At 62.7% G+C, this 13,793-nt stretch overlaps 1 protein-coding gene across 2 annotated transcripts; it reads right to left on the reverse strand.

Moving 5' to 3' along the window:
* Positions 1–628: 628 nt before the first annotated feature.
* Positions 629–12,560, reverse strand: POFUT2 (protein O-fucosyltransferase 2). 2 transcript variants are annotated; one of them, XM_068547207.1, is made up of 10 exons: positions 12,321–12,560; positions 10,723–10,973; positions 8,641–8,785; positions 7,942–8,052; positions 5,438–5,530; positions 4,927–5,009; positions 3,664–3,789; positions 3,196–3,376; positions 2,920–3,043; positions 629–1,892 (listed from the first exon to the last, which is right to left on the reverse strand). In XM_068547207.1, the coding sequence occupies exons 1-10, from the start codon at positions 12,449–12,451 to the stop codon at positions 1,656–1,658; spliced, it is 1,482 nt and encodes a 493-aa protein (XP_068403308.1). In that variant the 5' UTR covers positions 12,452–12,560; the 3' UTR covers positions 629–1,655. The 2 variants fall into 2 exon arrangements, with proteins under 2 accessions (XP_068403308.1, XP_068403309.1); XM_068547208.1 differs by lacking the exon at positions 4,927–5,009 and having other exon boundaries at positions 1,653–1,892; positions 5,464–5,530; positions 12,321–12,552.
* Positions 12,561–13,793: the final 1,233 nt, after the last annotated feature.

Below are 13,793 nucleotides of genomic sequence, written 5' to 3' on the forward strand. Positions count from 1 at the left end.
CCACCCGCGGTCGGGGTCCCCACCGGCTGCCCCTCCCCCTCGGCCCTTCCACGTGGCCAAGACCACAGGCCCCGGCCCCACGTCCTTCCAGCAGCTGAGACGCCACCTCCCGACCACCCACCCTGTGGCCGGTGGCCCCGACAGCGCCACCTGGAGCCCGGCTTCCAGGTTGTCCCCCGCTTCTCCACAGACCCCCAGCGGCCCCCACCCTCACTGCCCCTTGAGACTCACCCCTGCCCCCTCTGCCGCGTGGCCCGCACCCACTCCCGGAGCTCCCTGCCTTCCCACCACGTGCCCTGCTCTCTAGGGTGGGGTTTCGCTGGCTGGTCTTTCCCAGCAGGATGCAGACCCCAGGGAGGCTCTACTGCCGCCCCCTCGGCACCTAGACGACAGCAGTTCTCAAACCTGTAGAACCGTGCGCTCTTTCCAAACAAGCCTGGCGGCCAACGTGCAAAGAACGAAGAGCCGGCGGGGCAGGCGGTGCCAGGCTGGTGCCTCCACGATGCTCACAGCCGTAAACACAGATGACGACAACACAGCTTTTCTTAAAAAGGAAGGTTAACGGCTAAGTCCAAATGCTTGGACCAGCGCTCAGCCGAAAGAGAACGCAGGGTGGGAAAAAGCACCGTTTCTAGAAAATGTATTTTATTAATACTTGATGTACAAACAGACAAAGAATAAATATCTCACCGTTTCACCCGGCATGGCTGTGACACCGCAGGACCCCGCCGTGTGATCAGGGCCTCTCCAGAGCTCAGGAAGGAGACGCCGGGTGGCCAGGGCTCAGACTCATGGGTTCTGCAGGGCTCCCGGCGCCCACGTCGCCAGTCACCCCAGGTGTCGTGGTAAGTTGGGCGCCTAGTCGGAGGGGACAGGGTGGGGCCCCAGCAGTGCCCTCACGGTAGCTCCCTCGTGGCGGCCGTGCTGAAGTCCCAGCACAGGGCTCTGCAGACCGGCCTCCGCCCCGCGTGCAGCAGCTGCTCCCCAAGGTGCCTTCCGAGGCTGGAGTGACCCCGCTCCTCTCGGCCGCACCCCCGCCCTCGTGCGGGGATCAAGGACGAGCATCCGGCCACCCCTCGTACTGCTGTGGCCGTCACAGACCAGACAGCCTGGACAGCTGGATGGACCCTGCAGACAACCGGGGGGCCCCGTCCCCATGAGCACACAAGGCACCGGGACTCGCCAGGGAATGTTCCGACGCTCTGGCCCAGGCAGTGGGGGCGGATGGGGCAAGGGCATCACAGGCCCCCAAAGGCCTCAGACCGGCCCCGTGATGTGGCGCTTCGCCCGCCGTCCAGTTGGCACGCGGTCCCACGGGGAGAAGCGCAGGACCAAGGGCCCTGCTCTGTGGCACACGGGGGGTCAGCACTGTGGCCGCCGCCCGGGACAGGAGCAGCCCAGGCGCCAGGCCTGCCCGACGCCGCGGGAAACGCTCCAGACCAAGGTCAACAAGGACAAGCCGGCACCACCGAGGCATCATGGGGGCCTCGCTGGCCGCGGAGACACGGTTCTGGATCCGGAGCCAACAACCCGCATCCCGGGGAAGCGGTGGCTCCGGGTCACGGCAGACAGGTGGGCCTGGGGAAGGCAGGGCAGACGCAGCGTGGCTCCGCAGGGCTGCCGGGCCTGAGACCGGAGAGGGGCCAGCCTGCTGCTCAGCTGGGGGGTCCCTGCCCCGGCGGCGCCACCTGTCCTAAGGGCAGCTGCGAGCCCGCGTGTGGGGCGCCTGCGGGCCGGCTCAGTACGCGATCCTCCAGTGCGTGGGCTGCTCGCAAGCCTTCTCCTCGTCCCCACAGAACCGGTTGTAGGTCGTCTTGGGGTCCAACCCCAGGATTTCTCTCTCCTCGTGAATTCGAAAGGAGAACGTGGAGACCGAAGTGCCGATAAAAAACCTGCTGAGAAATGTGAGGTCACCGGGGCTGCGGGGCAAACCTGCCAGCCACGCCCACCCCCGACCCCAGGTGCCCGCCCGGCCCCCCACCCCAGACTCCTCGGCCGGGGCTCCCCGTGGCCAATCGCCACCATGCGGCCTGGGCTGGAGGAGCCCAGAGGCCAGGCTGCAGCAGCCGCAGGTGCTCGGGTGACAGGTCCCGCACCGGGGGCAAGCTCGGGCCACTGCTAGACCTCGGCTGCTTGGGGCAGGGGCTCAGGGCCAAGCTCAACCTGCCAGGCAGGCCTTCCCGCTGAGGGGCGGAGCTGCAGCCGGAGAAGGAAGAAACCCCCCTCCAGGGACGGCATCTTGGAACACACGTGCCGGAGGTCTGCTCCCTGTCACCGCCAGGTTTGAGCCCAAGGCGGGCGGGGAAGAGCGAAGCCCCGAACCCCATTCCCCCGCCCCCCACCAGCAGAACCTCGGGGCCGAGGGGCAGGGCCCAGAGCACAGGGCTGGGCTGGGGCTGCTCCCTGCACCCCTGGTGGGGCTCAGCCCACCCTCACCCCTCTGCTCAGCCTGGAGGAGGTGTCCCCTGGAACAGGACAGGGCACACGTCTACCTGGTAAACCACACACGCCCCTGCACCCAGCATGTCTGAGAATTCTGGAAGGAGAGGGAAAATCACCTACTCTGCTCTGATTTTCCACTTTACTCCAAGTGCCCAACTCACCCCAGCCCTGCTCTCCCAGCGCTGGTGGGCAGATGAGCCCCAGAGGAACCCCCGAGGCCCGGGCCCAAGTCCCTGTGGGCAGCTTGCCTCCCATGACAAGGACGGGACACTGGGCAGGGTGCCCCGCGGGTGCCCAAGATGTACCTGGGGACCAGGACTCAGGGGCGGGCGGAGCGGGCACGGCCCCTCCCCCGAGACAAGACGCGACAGAGGAGAGACCCCGGGTGAGGCAAGGAGGGCCGAGCTGGGGGTCTGCACATGAGGACTCAGCCTCGGACACGGGCTAGGCGTGTACGCGGCGGGAGGGGCTGCTCACCGGGCGTGTGCGCAGACCCACTGGTCCACGATGGCGACGCCCCCGTCCTTGTAGAGCTCCAGCTCCTCCCACGTGGGTTCGAACCGCACCATCTCGGGCAGCAGCCTCCGGAGCCCATCCAGCTCTGCAGGTGCATCACAGGAGGTGACGGGGCCGCAGGAGACATGCGTGTGCATGCGCTCACACTGCAGGACCACGGAGAGGGGGACGAGGAGCACAGAAACATGACCCCCTCCCATTAACTGTGGGAGAAACAGACGGATGGAAGCCATGTACCCTTCCTGGCGGCATCCGTGGCCACGAACACCTTGTCCAGCTGGTGGGTCTTCATGAGGCTGCGGATCCTCCTCACGGCCCCCTCCAGGCTGGGCACGTCCTCCCTGTGCCCCCAGATGAAGTCCTTCCTCCTCAGGTGGACGCCCAGGTATGGGCCCCCCAGCGAAGAGCCCAGCTTGACCTGGTGGAGGAGGACCCGACAGGCTGGTGACGATCGGGCGGGACGTGGGGGGCCTGATCGGGTCCCTCTAGGGACGGATTGCTGGCCAACGTCCCTACACCTGCACCAGGACAGGGGGCTCGCTGCTGACGAGCAGCGCCTCTGGTGACTGGGGCAGTGGGGCCGGGCAGCCCTGTGACAGACAAGGTGCCCCGTTCTGCCCTTTCCTGAATGAGGGGATTAGTTGTCAGGTGTCTAAAGAGATAAAATGCATGCCCCCCACCAAAGATTACAGAGGTGGGGGCTACCTTCATCTTGGTCCAGTCCTCCTCGAAGGGGATCCTGTCGGCCGCGTTCGTGGAATTGAGGTACCTGCTCCGGAACTCGTCCCCCACGGCCCGCAGGTGCTTGGCGAACACCATGCTGCGTCGGGTCTGCGGGTGCACCAGGCCGTGAGCCCCTGCCCCGGGGTCCCCGCCCGTCACCCCTGCCCGCCGCCCCGGGGTCCCCGCCCGTCACCCCTCCCCCCCGCAGGTGCCGAGGGGGGTCACCACCCTTCAGGGCCGGCGGGGACCACATGCTGTCATGAGGCACAGAACCACCGTGTCCACGTGTTGACACCTCTGCGCTTCTGCAACAACCCGCCCAGGAGGCACCCAGGTCGCGGGTCCAGGGAGGAGGGTCCCACCTGGGGGCCTCTGCCTGCCCAGCCTGCCTGCAGGAGGCATCAACGGCCCCTAGACAGGGCAGACCCTGAGAGCTGGGGGTCAGGGGCTGCAGAGGGGGTATGACACCCACTTCCCCAGGTGGAGGAAGGACCAGACAGGCTGAGGCTGGTGACGACTGGGCGGGACTTGGGGGGCCTGACGGGGTCCATCTAGGGACTGACTGACCAACGCCCTGCAGGGACAGGACAGGACGCGGTCCAGGGATGGACCTCGCCACATGCGGGGCTGCCCTTCATCGTAAATTAGGTGCGGAGATTACAGAATACCAACTGCATTTTTTTGACAGCAAATACCATGTTTTTCTTTTTCAAATATTGCCTGCCATAAATAATAAACCTGCACCTCAATTAACAGACCTGAGAGCCCCTGCAGCAGAAAATACCATGCCCACCATGTGGAAACGGGGGTGGGGGGCATGGCCACGGGGCTCTGTCCACACCATCGGCAGTGCCAAGGTGCAGAGATCCGGGGAAACCGGTTCCCGCACAGGGGCCTCGGGAGAAGCGACACATCCACCGGGAGCCCCAGACGAGGGGGGCGCAAATCCCCGCCGGGGGGGAGAAACCCGGCTGCAAGGTATCTGCCTTGAGGGAGCTCAGCACTCATTTCTAATTTAAGAAAGCTGTAATTTGCCTAAAAACTTCTACTTCACTTCAACAATACACAAATGCCCCTTCGAAGATCAGTGTCTGCACAGGTCCCAGGACCTGGGGGAGCATGAGCATGGGAGCCGAGTGGGGCAGGCCCCGTGTCCCCTGCAGCCCACCCACCCTGATGCCCCTGGAGGCTCCTTCGCCCGGCAGAGCCCCCGACAGGCCAGGCCGACTTCACCTGGGTCCCCACCTTGCAGCCAAAGGCTCTTCTCAGGGAACGTCTGACGCTTTTGCCAAACTGTTGCACCGGCCCCCGTCAGCAGAACTGCGCCTCTTTTCCAAACCAGACACCTGACGATTAAGCCGTCCCCACCCCCAGGAGGACGGGAGAAGCCTCTCGCCCACCCGCCTCACTGTCACTGTCTGTGCACCCAGAGCCAGCGCTTCCCCGTCAAAGCAGAGCCCGACTCCGCTATTAAGGACTCGGGGCACAGAACGCCCCACCTTGCAACGCTGAGGACACAGGGCCGGAGCTCTAATTCCAGGTTCTGAGCGCGTCAGCAGGAAAGGACAGCCGATGCAGTGCAGGAGGCGGGGCCCGGGACACCCCAGCCCGCGCCCTGGAGCACCTCCTTGGGCAGGGGCAACGCTCACCGGCGGGCCCTCCCCCACGCCTGCTAAGCGCCTCGTCGGGTTAGTCAGCAAGGCGGAAAGCAAGAGCTGCTGAGGGCCTTGGGTTTTCCAAGACTAAACACACGTACAGAGATGCTCGCCACGCAACACTCACGTCCCAGTACTCCTTCCCTCCGTAGTGGTCGTGAAGGAGGTTTTCGGCTCGGTCTAACATCACGGACCTATTTTTAAACAACAGGAAAAGAAGGTTTTCATGTTCACACGCTCCAGAGAGGACGGTCATGGGGGAGGCCCTGGGCCAGGGAACAATCAGAGACGAAGTCTGAGACGGTCAAACCTTGCTGGGTCGCCTGGGTGCGTCTGGGCAAATCTCTGCTGAGCCTCTCACAGGCAGCTGCCTGCAGAAGCTTCTGATTCCTAAGTGGCTCTAAACATCGACGGACTCTCTCCTGTCCCAGCCACTGAACTGGCTGAGCTACCAAGCTCGCTTGTGACTCTCAACGCAAAAAAAACCCACAAGTAAACAAAACATAAAATTAGCAAACGGAACCCAGCAATATATTAAAAGGATGACACACGTGACAAATGGAGTTCACACCAGGAATGCAAAAATGGTTCAGTATTAGAACATCTATGGCTTAACTCATCACGTTACTGGATAAAGGGCAAAACCATGTAATGATGGCTACCCCAAAGGAACAAAACTCAGTATTTACTCTTATTTTTAAAAACCACCTTAATGAAAGAGTCCTTATCACGGTTGTATTTCTCCAGCCAAAAGCCAGCCTCTTCTCCAGGGAAGGCTCAACTCCCTCCTTGCAAAGCGAGGGGCAGGAAAGGTGGTCTGCCTGAGCTAATCCAGCAACCTGAAGAATCAGCACACGTGGAAAGGACCCTCCAGACACAGGCCACGAGTGCGAGGCGGCGGCCTGCTTCTCCCCTGCGGTCTAAGAGCAGCGTGGCCCCCGCGGCATCCCTGACAGCGTCTGCTGCTGAATTTGCTACCAGGCCGCCTGCCCTTTCCTCGCTGACCTTTAGAAGCTCTGCCTGTACCTGACTCAGCCCTGTACGGACTGACGTGACTGACGTGCTACAAGCCCCCCTCTCTGTGGTTTGCCTTTCCATCTTGTTAACGCCCTCTATTGACGGACAAGACTTATTAATTTTAACGTAACTGAATGTATCAACCTTCTCTCTCTGGTCAGTGCTTTTCACATCGAGTTTTCTGCATGGTGGGGGTCCCCCCCACCCCCGTCGAGCCTCGTGGGTCTCAGCGCCGCCATCTCCCCGCTGTCAAGCCCCCTGCGTCTCTCTTAAACAGAGGGGCCTCCGGGCACAAGTCTGTCCTGGGCTCAGCTCCCCTTACTCACAAATGGGACTCAGAAGAAACGGTCCCACAGCCCAAAGCTTCAGCCAGATCTGCTTTTGAAATGCGAACAGTTGTAAGACGAGTAACGTGGGGCCCCAGCAAGCGGTACCCTCAGCAACCTCGTCTCTCACGTGGAGCTGGGACCCACCGCGCAGAGCAGGCGTCTGCTGCCTCCGTGGACCCGCTTGCGTTTTGCTGACACAGGCCCGGGGGGGGGGGGGACCCGGCCTGGCGTTCTGGCACACCGGGGCCGTGCTGGGACAGTCTGCACCTTCCCGGGCCCCGGAGAGCACAGGAGGCCTGCCCTGTGCGTGCGTAGGCTCAGGGACACTGAAGGTGGCTAAGAGGAGGAGCCCTCTCAGGGTCCCCATGTCCCCAGCAACTCACACCTGCAGGGAACTCCTAGGACACCTGCCTAGAAACCAATCACGAGCCCCCTCCTGAGGAGCTCGCCCGGAACCCCAGCCCTCCCCGCTGACCCTCTGGTGGCAGGGCGGGCGGGCGGGGCCCACGTGGCTGGTCTTCCGCTTCCAGGAGGAACCGGTAACGCAGACACACTCCCAACACGCGAGGCCAGGAGCAGCCGCCAGGGCAGTGTGTCCAGGAAAGGCCTGAGCTGTTCCTCTGACCACTCACAGCTCAGGCTTCGAGGAGGCCGGCGAGAGAGCCTGATTTCAGGGGTGGCCCCGAGGGGAAGCACTCCTCGCCCATGCGGAACCTCCAAGGCCAGCTCCGGGCTGCCACCCCAGCCCCGGTCACTCAGTAGTCCCTTCAAAACCCTCCTGGCCCCGCTGGGCCCGCTCTTGTCCTGGCCCTCCCCCTGCCGCAGCCTCAAGACCCCACGGCCCTCATCCCCGCCCCCTCTTACTGCCCGCCCCCCTGCCCCTACGTCCATCCTCACGCCCTGCTACGTCCAGCAGGCCCCCGCTCGCCCCACCACCTCCGACAGGACCCCAGGGCAGGATCCGGGTGTAAATCCAACTGCACCACCCACCAGGGGTGGGACCAGAGACCCCCATCGTGAGGCTCAAAAGCACAGCCGCTCCGAGCAGCACCGGGAGGAGAACAGCCGCGGCCGCCCCACCTGGGGGCTCCCCTGGATCCCAACTGCCGGCCCCCCGGCTCGAGGGGGTGGGGGAGGGGATGAGGTCTGACCCTCCGGCGACGCCCGCGGGCCAGCCAGCAGGACAGAGCACAGGCACACGCAGACACGCTCACACACGTGTCCTCGCACCAGCCATCACCCAGAGACCACACACTCACCGTGCGGACGTGTTTCTCAAAAGCACAGGGGCGATGATGGAAGCCGATCCCTGAACAGACAGACAGGAAACGTTTAAACCCCGCGTCTCTTCATAACCCCAAAACCATCCTCTGGAAAACAAGACCCACGGCACCCGGTTAGCGTGGTTTCTTTTTCCGCGGGCAGTAAGTAAAGTCTACACGCATGGCTTGATCTGGATAAACTCAGCTGGTTCTCTTAGTTCACCAGTAGTTTTCACAACTTATTGGTCGTGATCACAGGCAGTGACCTTGTGGAAATCTTTAAAGAAACCACAAATTTCATCTGATCTGATGAGACCACGGAAGCTCTCTTCAGGAATCTGGACGGTACGATGACAGGAAAGCAGGGGCGGCCCGGAAGGAGCCCGGCGGAACGAACGCTTACGGGCCAGGGCCAGTTTTGATGGTAACTGTCCTTAAAGCAGCTGTGCTCTCAGCAGCTTCTGAGCTGCTCCAGGCCTAGAACCGGATTACTCTGGTCCCCCGTGCGGGGGGCGCTTTGGGCGGGTTGGGGAGGACACAGCAGCACGTCCACAGGCAGCTCTTCTGATGACAGCTCAGTCTGGGGTGACAACACCGCCACGACCACGTTCAAGTGCATTGAACAGCACGGGAAAAGGTAAGTGTGTCTCAGCCAGGTATTTCTAAACCAGCCTGAGTCCCCGAACGCGGTGGTACCTGTAATACTCGTGCTTGTCCTGCGAGTAAAGGGGCGGCTCGATGCAGGGCCGGCTGTCAATCTTCTCCTCCCAGGCCCCCTCCTTCCAGCCCTCTGCATAACCTTGCAGGACATAGACCTGGTCAATGAAGGGCCCACCAGACTCTGCAGGAGACAAGGACCGACAGGAACGGTGACCACAGCACACACTGCGGCGATACAGAGAAGTTCCACTGTATTTAACGCCACCGCCTTCCCAAACAGGACTGGAGGAAGCTCACAAAAGCAGAGATGATGGAACAAGTGACCTCGGGACATGGGGGTCCCTCAGGGGACGGGAGGGCTGCCTGGGGGGGGCTGTCCAGGAGCCAGCAGCTCCTCTGGGCCGCTCAGCGCCCCGACCTCTTACAGCATCCGGCCTTGCCTGGGCCCCCCGTCTCTTTCCAGCCACACCCCCACTTCGCTGTGGGCGGGGCCAGTCCCCACGACGGCCGCAGGCTGCCCTCGCTCTGCCCCTCTCCTCTCCTGCAGCTGCCTGCCTGTGGTGCCTGGAGCCCATGGGGGTGCTCCTTCCCCGGGACGCCTGAAGAGCTGACCCGCCGGGACCGTCCCCTCCGGGGCTCGTTCTCGAACGAACAGTTTGAGTTCGCCACTCAAACTGCATCTCCCCGAAAAGGATGCCTTCCCAGTCCACGGCCACCGCCCAGCACTCCGCACCCCTGCCTGCTTTCTCGTCCTGTGGCTCTGGTCACTGCCGCGAGCGCTGCGGGTCCCCGCCACTTACTCAAGCTCTGCCCCCGCCCCCAACAGGAGGCCCCGGAGAGCAGGGGCCTGTGTCCCCCTCACCCACTGCTCTCCCACACCTGGAGCCTCCCAGCCACGACTCGGCGACAAGTGAAGACGTGCTCACAGGTGCGACGATGGAGCGCACTGACGAGAGAGCCACAGTGAGTGACCCGGTGTCTCGTCCACACTCTCTCTGGCTTGGGCACGAGGCCCGGGCTCTGGGGCTCCTCCTACGGCGGGGCGGGGGGATGCGACACCGGGGCTGAGATGCTGGCCTGGAGGCCTTCCGGGCGTGACGCCCCATGCCTGTCCCCTCTGCAGCGGGAAACCTGAGCTGGTCAAGGCCGGTCTGCCACCGCCACGGTGTCACCCGGGGGCTCGGTCCCCACCCCCACTGCCTGTCCCGAGGGACACGGCCTGCAGAGCGGCAGGGACGACACCTGTCTGCAGTCACTAAGCACCCCTCGTGGCCAAGGCGCCACCGCGCTGGCAGGTCAGGGGCCGGTCCCCTGGGCGCCAGGGCCCGCGCAGACGAGGCCGAGCCTGCTTCCTGGGCTGAGTCGGGTCAGGCAGGCTGCTCCCCAGCCGGAGCGCAGACAGCAGCAGGTCGCCTGGTGGCCCTGCAGGCACAGCGGAGCCCCACATGGAGAACGTCCCCGCGGGGCAGGGTCTGCAGTATGGTGAGAACAGAACCTGACAAGGAGGACGTGTGGGCCCGGCCTCGGCGGGAGCAGCGACGCTCAGGCCGCCAGGCCCTCGCACAGAAGCGCTAAGACCGCCACTCGGGACCTGTGACTCGCTCTTCCGGGCCGCTCCAGGGATCGGGGCAGAGGTGTCCCTGACCGTTTATGTCTTCTCAATAAAGCAACAGTGAACTCTAAGTACCTTCATTCTAAGAAATCTTCAACTCTTTCCTCTTAAAAACACTAAAATGAGAAGGCTGACCAGAACCAAATGAGACAGGACGTGTGGTCACACGTCTCCACCAGCACCCAGCCAACGCCACACACGCCACATGTCTTCCTTCAGGTAAGAACAGCCTGGTCTGCATAGGGGGAGCCCTGTGGTCCTGCCCCCCACCCCCATCACAGCTCCAGCTCACCAGGCGGCCGAGGTTTTCAGAGGCGAGGGGACACATAGCTCACATGCTTCAGATCTATTTCCCTAGAAAAACTATGGAAAGGTCAAAATCGCTGGTAGTGGGGGAAATGGAAGCAGGGCCCCTAGGCGGAGCAAAGGCCCAAGGGGAGACAGCCCAGCTGGCCGAGGTCTCGAGCCTGGCCTGACGTTCACGCCCAGACCGCCGCCCGCCTCACCTGCAATGAACTGCTCGTACTCAATGACGGGGATGTTTCTACTAAGACTTGGAAGGTCAAAAAAGTCGGACCAGGGAATCCGGACCTGGTGAATGTCGGGGCTCTTCCAGTGGTAAAGACGGCCCCAGGGGGGCAGCACCAGCACCCACTCCTCAGTCTTCAGCAGAGTCTTCAGGAGGGAGGCGACTCGGATGTAGACGTCCCTGCGGAGGTTGAAGCCCTCCGGGGGGTTGACATCGTACAGAAGATACCTGGCAGGGAGGGCAGGAGAGTGGTTCTTCAGGGCCAGGACTCTGCACAGAAAACCCAACACCCCACGTCCATGGCCTAGCGCCTGACTCCAGGCACGGTCAGTAGCTTCTGGTCTGTAACGTGGAGGCAGCGGCCCACCCGTTTCTAGGGGACCAGCCACTTAAAGAGCCCGCAAGTAGGAGCAGAAGACATCTCAGCACCTGTTTAACCACCAGCAATAATTCACAGCTGAGACCAGCAGAGTCTCGCAGCCAGAATCTGAGCACTCACCCTCCAGGGGTTCTCAAACTTCTTGGTCTACAGACCCCCGCACACTCTTAATGATTACCGAGGACCCCAAAGGCTACTGTTTATGTGGATTAAATCTATCGATAATTCCTGATTTAGAATTTAGAGCAAGAACTTTAGAAAAGTATTTATGAATTCCCTTAAAAATAACAAAAATAAACGTATTACCTTTATCATTAGCATTTCCAAATTTCCAAATGAAAAATAAGTATATTTTTCAAGACAAAAATCATGAGGGACAAGAACGGCACTGTTTTTAATTTTTGCAAATCTCTTTTTGGTCTGGTGATTGCTGGATTCTCCTGTCTGCTTCTTCATTCCCTGTGTTACGGTATCACAGGCCAGGTGGTCTCTGGAAAAACTCCACAGTAAACTCTCGAGAGAGTGTGTGCAAAAGGCAGATGATATCCTGGCCTTTCTAAGAAAACGGCCTGGCACCTCTGGGATCCCTGGACACACTTTGAGAACGGCTGCCCTATGGAAAGCAAGACTTCTCTACACAAGCCACAGGCAGGAGACCTCAGCTTCTGCTATGTCCTCACAGCTCCCCTCTCTGCATCTCCGTTACTGCAAACGAGGCCATGCTGTGATCCCTGGCGTGAGCCTCCAATCCCCCAAGCCTGCCAGGAAGAGGCGCATCTACCATCCTGACGTCCCGCACCCAGCAGTCTGTTTTCGGTCAAGCCCTCAGTAACTGCTGAATGGCACTGACGTTTGTCTCTTATTCCTGAGACTTATCTATGAAACAACCAACACCTGGATGGGACGGATATTCCGCAGGTAAACAAAGCTGGGCTTTCTTAAGAACCACCCCATTCGAACATCTGATTCGGGGGCTCCTCGAACTCCAGGGAGGGCCCGCATCATGTGACAGGGGCCCCCGGCCTGCCCCCTAACGCGGACCTGCAGCCTGCCCTTCCGGGGGGCTCGCGGCCCCAGGCCAGGGGTCCCGAGAGGCGAGGGGAGACCGAGGCTCCACCGCTCCGTTTCCCGGCCCTCCGAGCCCCGCCTCCCGGTTCGCCGGGTCCCTGCCCACCGGCCCAGCCGAGGACGTTTACCGTCTGCGGGACGCCGCCCCCGACAAGATGTCGGCTGCCGACTGGCCGGGCCAGAACTCCTCGCCCGAGGCCGAGGCCGGCGGCCAGGATACCGCCCCGAGTAGCAGGCAGAAGACGCCGAGCGCCGCCATGGCCCCGGGCGGCCACGCACTTCCGGTGGCCGTGCCCCGCCCCGGAAGTGCAGCCCGCCCTCGTGGAGAGCTTCGCCTGTACCACGGCAACGCCACGGGGCCCACCTAGGGCATGAGTCCTGCTTGATCCCGAGTCGGGAAGTTCCTGCGGCAGAACGGGCGGAGCTGCTGGGGGCCGAAGGGGGGCCGGGCCGAGGGGCGGGGGCGGGACTGATGGACGGGTGGACTGGGCCGGGGTGTGGGCGGGGCCGAGACGGGGGCAGGGCCGCGCGGACGTCTCCTCCCGCCGGCCGCGCCGGGTACAGGCTGGGGCGGGGCTGGCGCCTGGGGGCGGGTCGGGGGCGGGGCCACACGTTCAGAAGCGCGGAAGTCCTCACCTGCGGGCCGCGCTGGGTACAGGCCGGGGCGGGGCGGGGCTGGCGCCGAGGGCGGGGCCACGCGGCGTGGGGCGCAGATATCCTGACCTGCGGGCCGCGCGGCCCTTCGCCTGGGGTCTGCTGCTTCCCCTCGCGCCGGACGCGCACAGGGTCAGCGTGCGGGCTGCGGAAGGGCAAGCCAGAGGACTGACCCCAGGCCCGCACGGCTGGCCAGGTGGGGTACCTGAGCCGCAGATCCGGCAGGCCCGCCCGACGGATGGGTCCCAGCGACTCCAGCCAGTGCAGCCACCTTGCCTGTCAGGGCTTCACTCTCTGATGGGGGCCCTGGGGGGCCCTAATGCAGACCGGAACCAGCTTTCACACCTGCTCCCTCGCCACAGACCAGGCCTGGCCCCAAGGCCCCTACAGCCCCCTGGCCCGGGAAAGACCACCACGGGGGCTCTGGGAAGTCCAGAAGCCTCCAGTGTGCAACCCCCCAGCCCCCTGAGTTCCCCTCTCCAGGGACACAAACAAAACCCGCATTCCTCCCTTGGACAAGACTGAAGATACCCCCTTACAGACCTACACGTTCTCTCGAGGATGGGTGGCCTGTATGCAACCCCCCGGGAAAGGGAGGGCCTTTCCCTCACCCCTGAGAGCACAGAGCCCTGCAAGGTGGGATTCCCTGCCCGGCCCTCCTCGCCGGGTGCCCAGAGCGCTGCAGCCACACCAGGCCACAAGTGGCCAATGGCAGCTGGCCCCTCTCCTCCATCGCTGCCCAGGAGTGCACGGCCCACACTGCTGGGCATTTGGGCCACGTCGGAAGAGCAACAGGTACTTTTGTGGGCAAATATTTGTTCTTTTGAAAAGATTTGAATGCAAAGGGATGAAGGATGCACTTTTTCTGTTGCTCTGGACCCAAACTGAAGCCAAAGCAAGTTTTAGAGAGAGTCACAAAACACCCGGCAACCAAAGATCAATGCTCC

The sequence above is a fragment of the Eschrichtius robustus genome, chromosome 6, assembly GCF_028021215.1.
Source record: "Eschrichtius robustus isolate mEscRob2 chromosome 6, mEscRob2.pri, whole genome shotgun sequence".
Classification (NCBI taxonomy): domain Eukaryota; kingdom Metazoa; phylum Chordata; class Mammalia; order Artiodactyla; family Eschrichtiidae; genus Eschrichtius; species Eschrichtius robustus.

Excerpts from the sequence above, each read along its gene's own strand:
- POFUT2 (XM_068547207.1), bottom strand. The coding sequence starts at position 12,451 with ATGGCGGCGCTCGGCGTCTTCTGCCTGCTACTCGGGGCGGTATCCTGG. Across the intron at positions 10,974-12,320 it reads GGGGCGGCGTCCCGCAGACG|GTATCTTCTGTACGATGTCA; the intron begins GTAAACGTCCTC and ends CCTCCCTGCCAG. Across the intron at positions 3,790-4,926 it reads GAAGAGCCTTTGGCTGCAAG|ACCCGACGCAGCATGGTGTT; the intron begins GTGGGGACCCAG and ends GTGCACCCGCAG.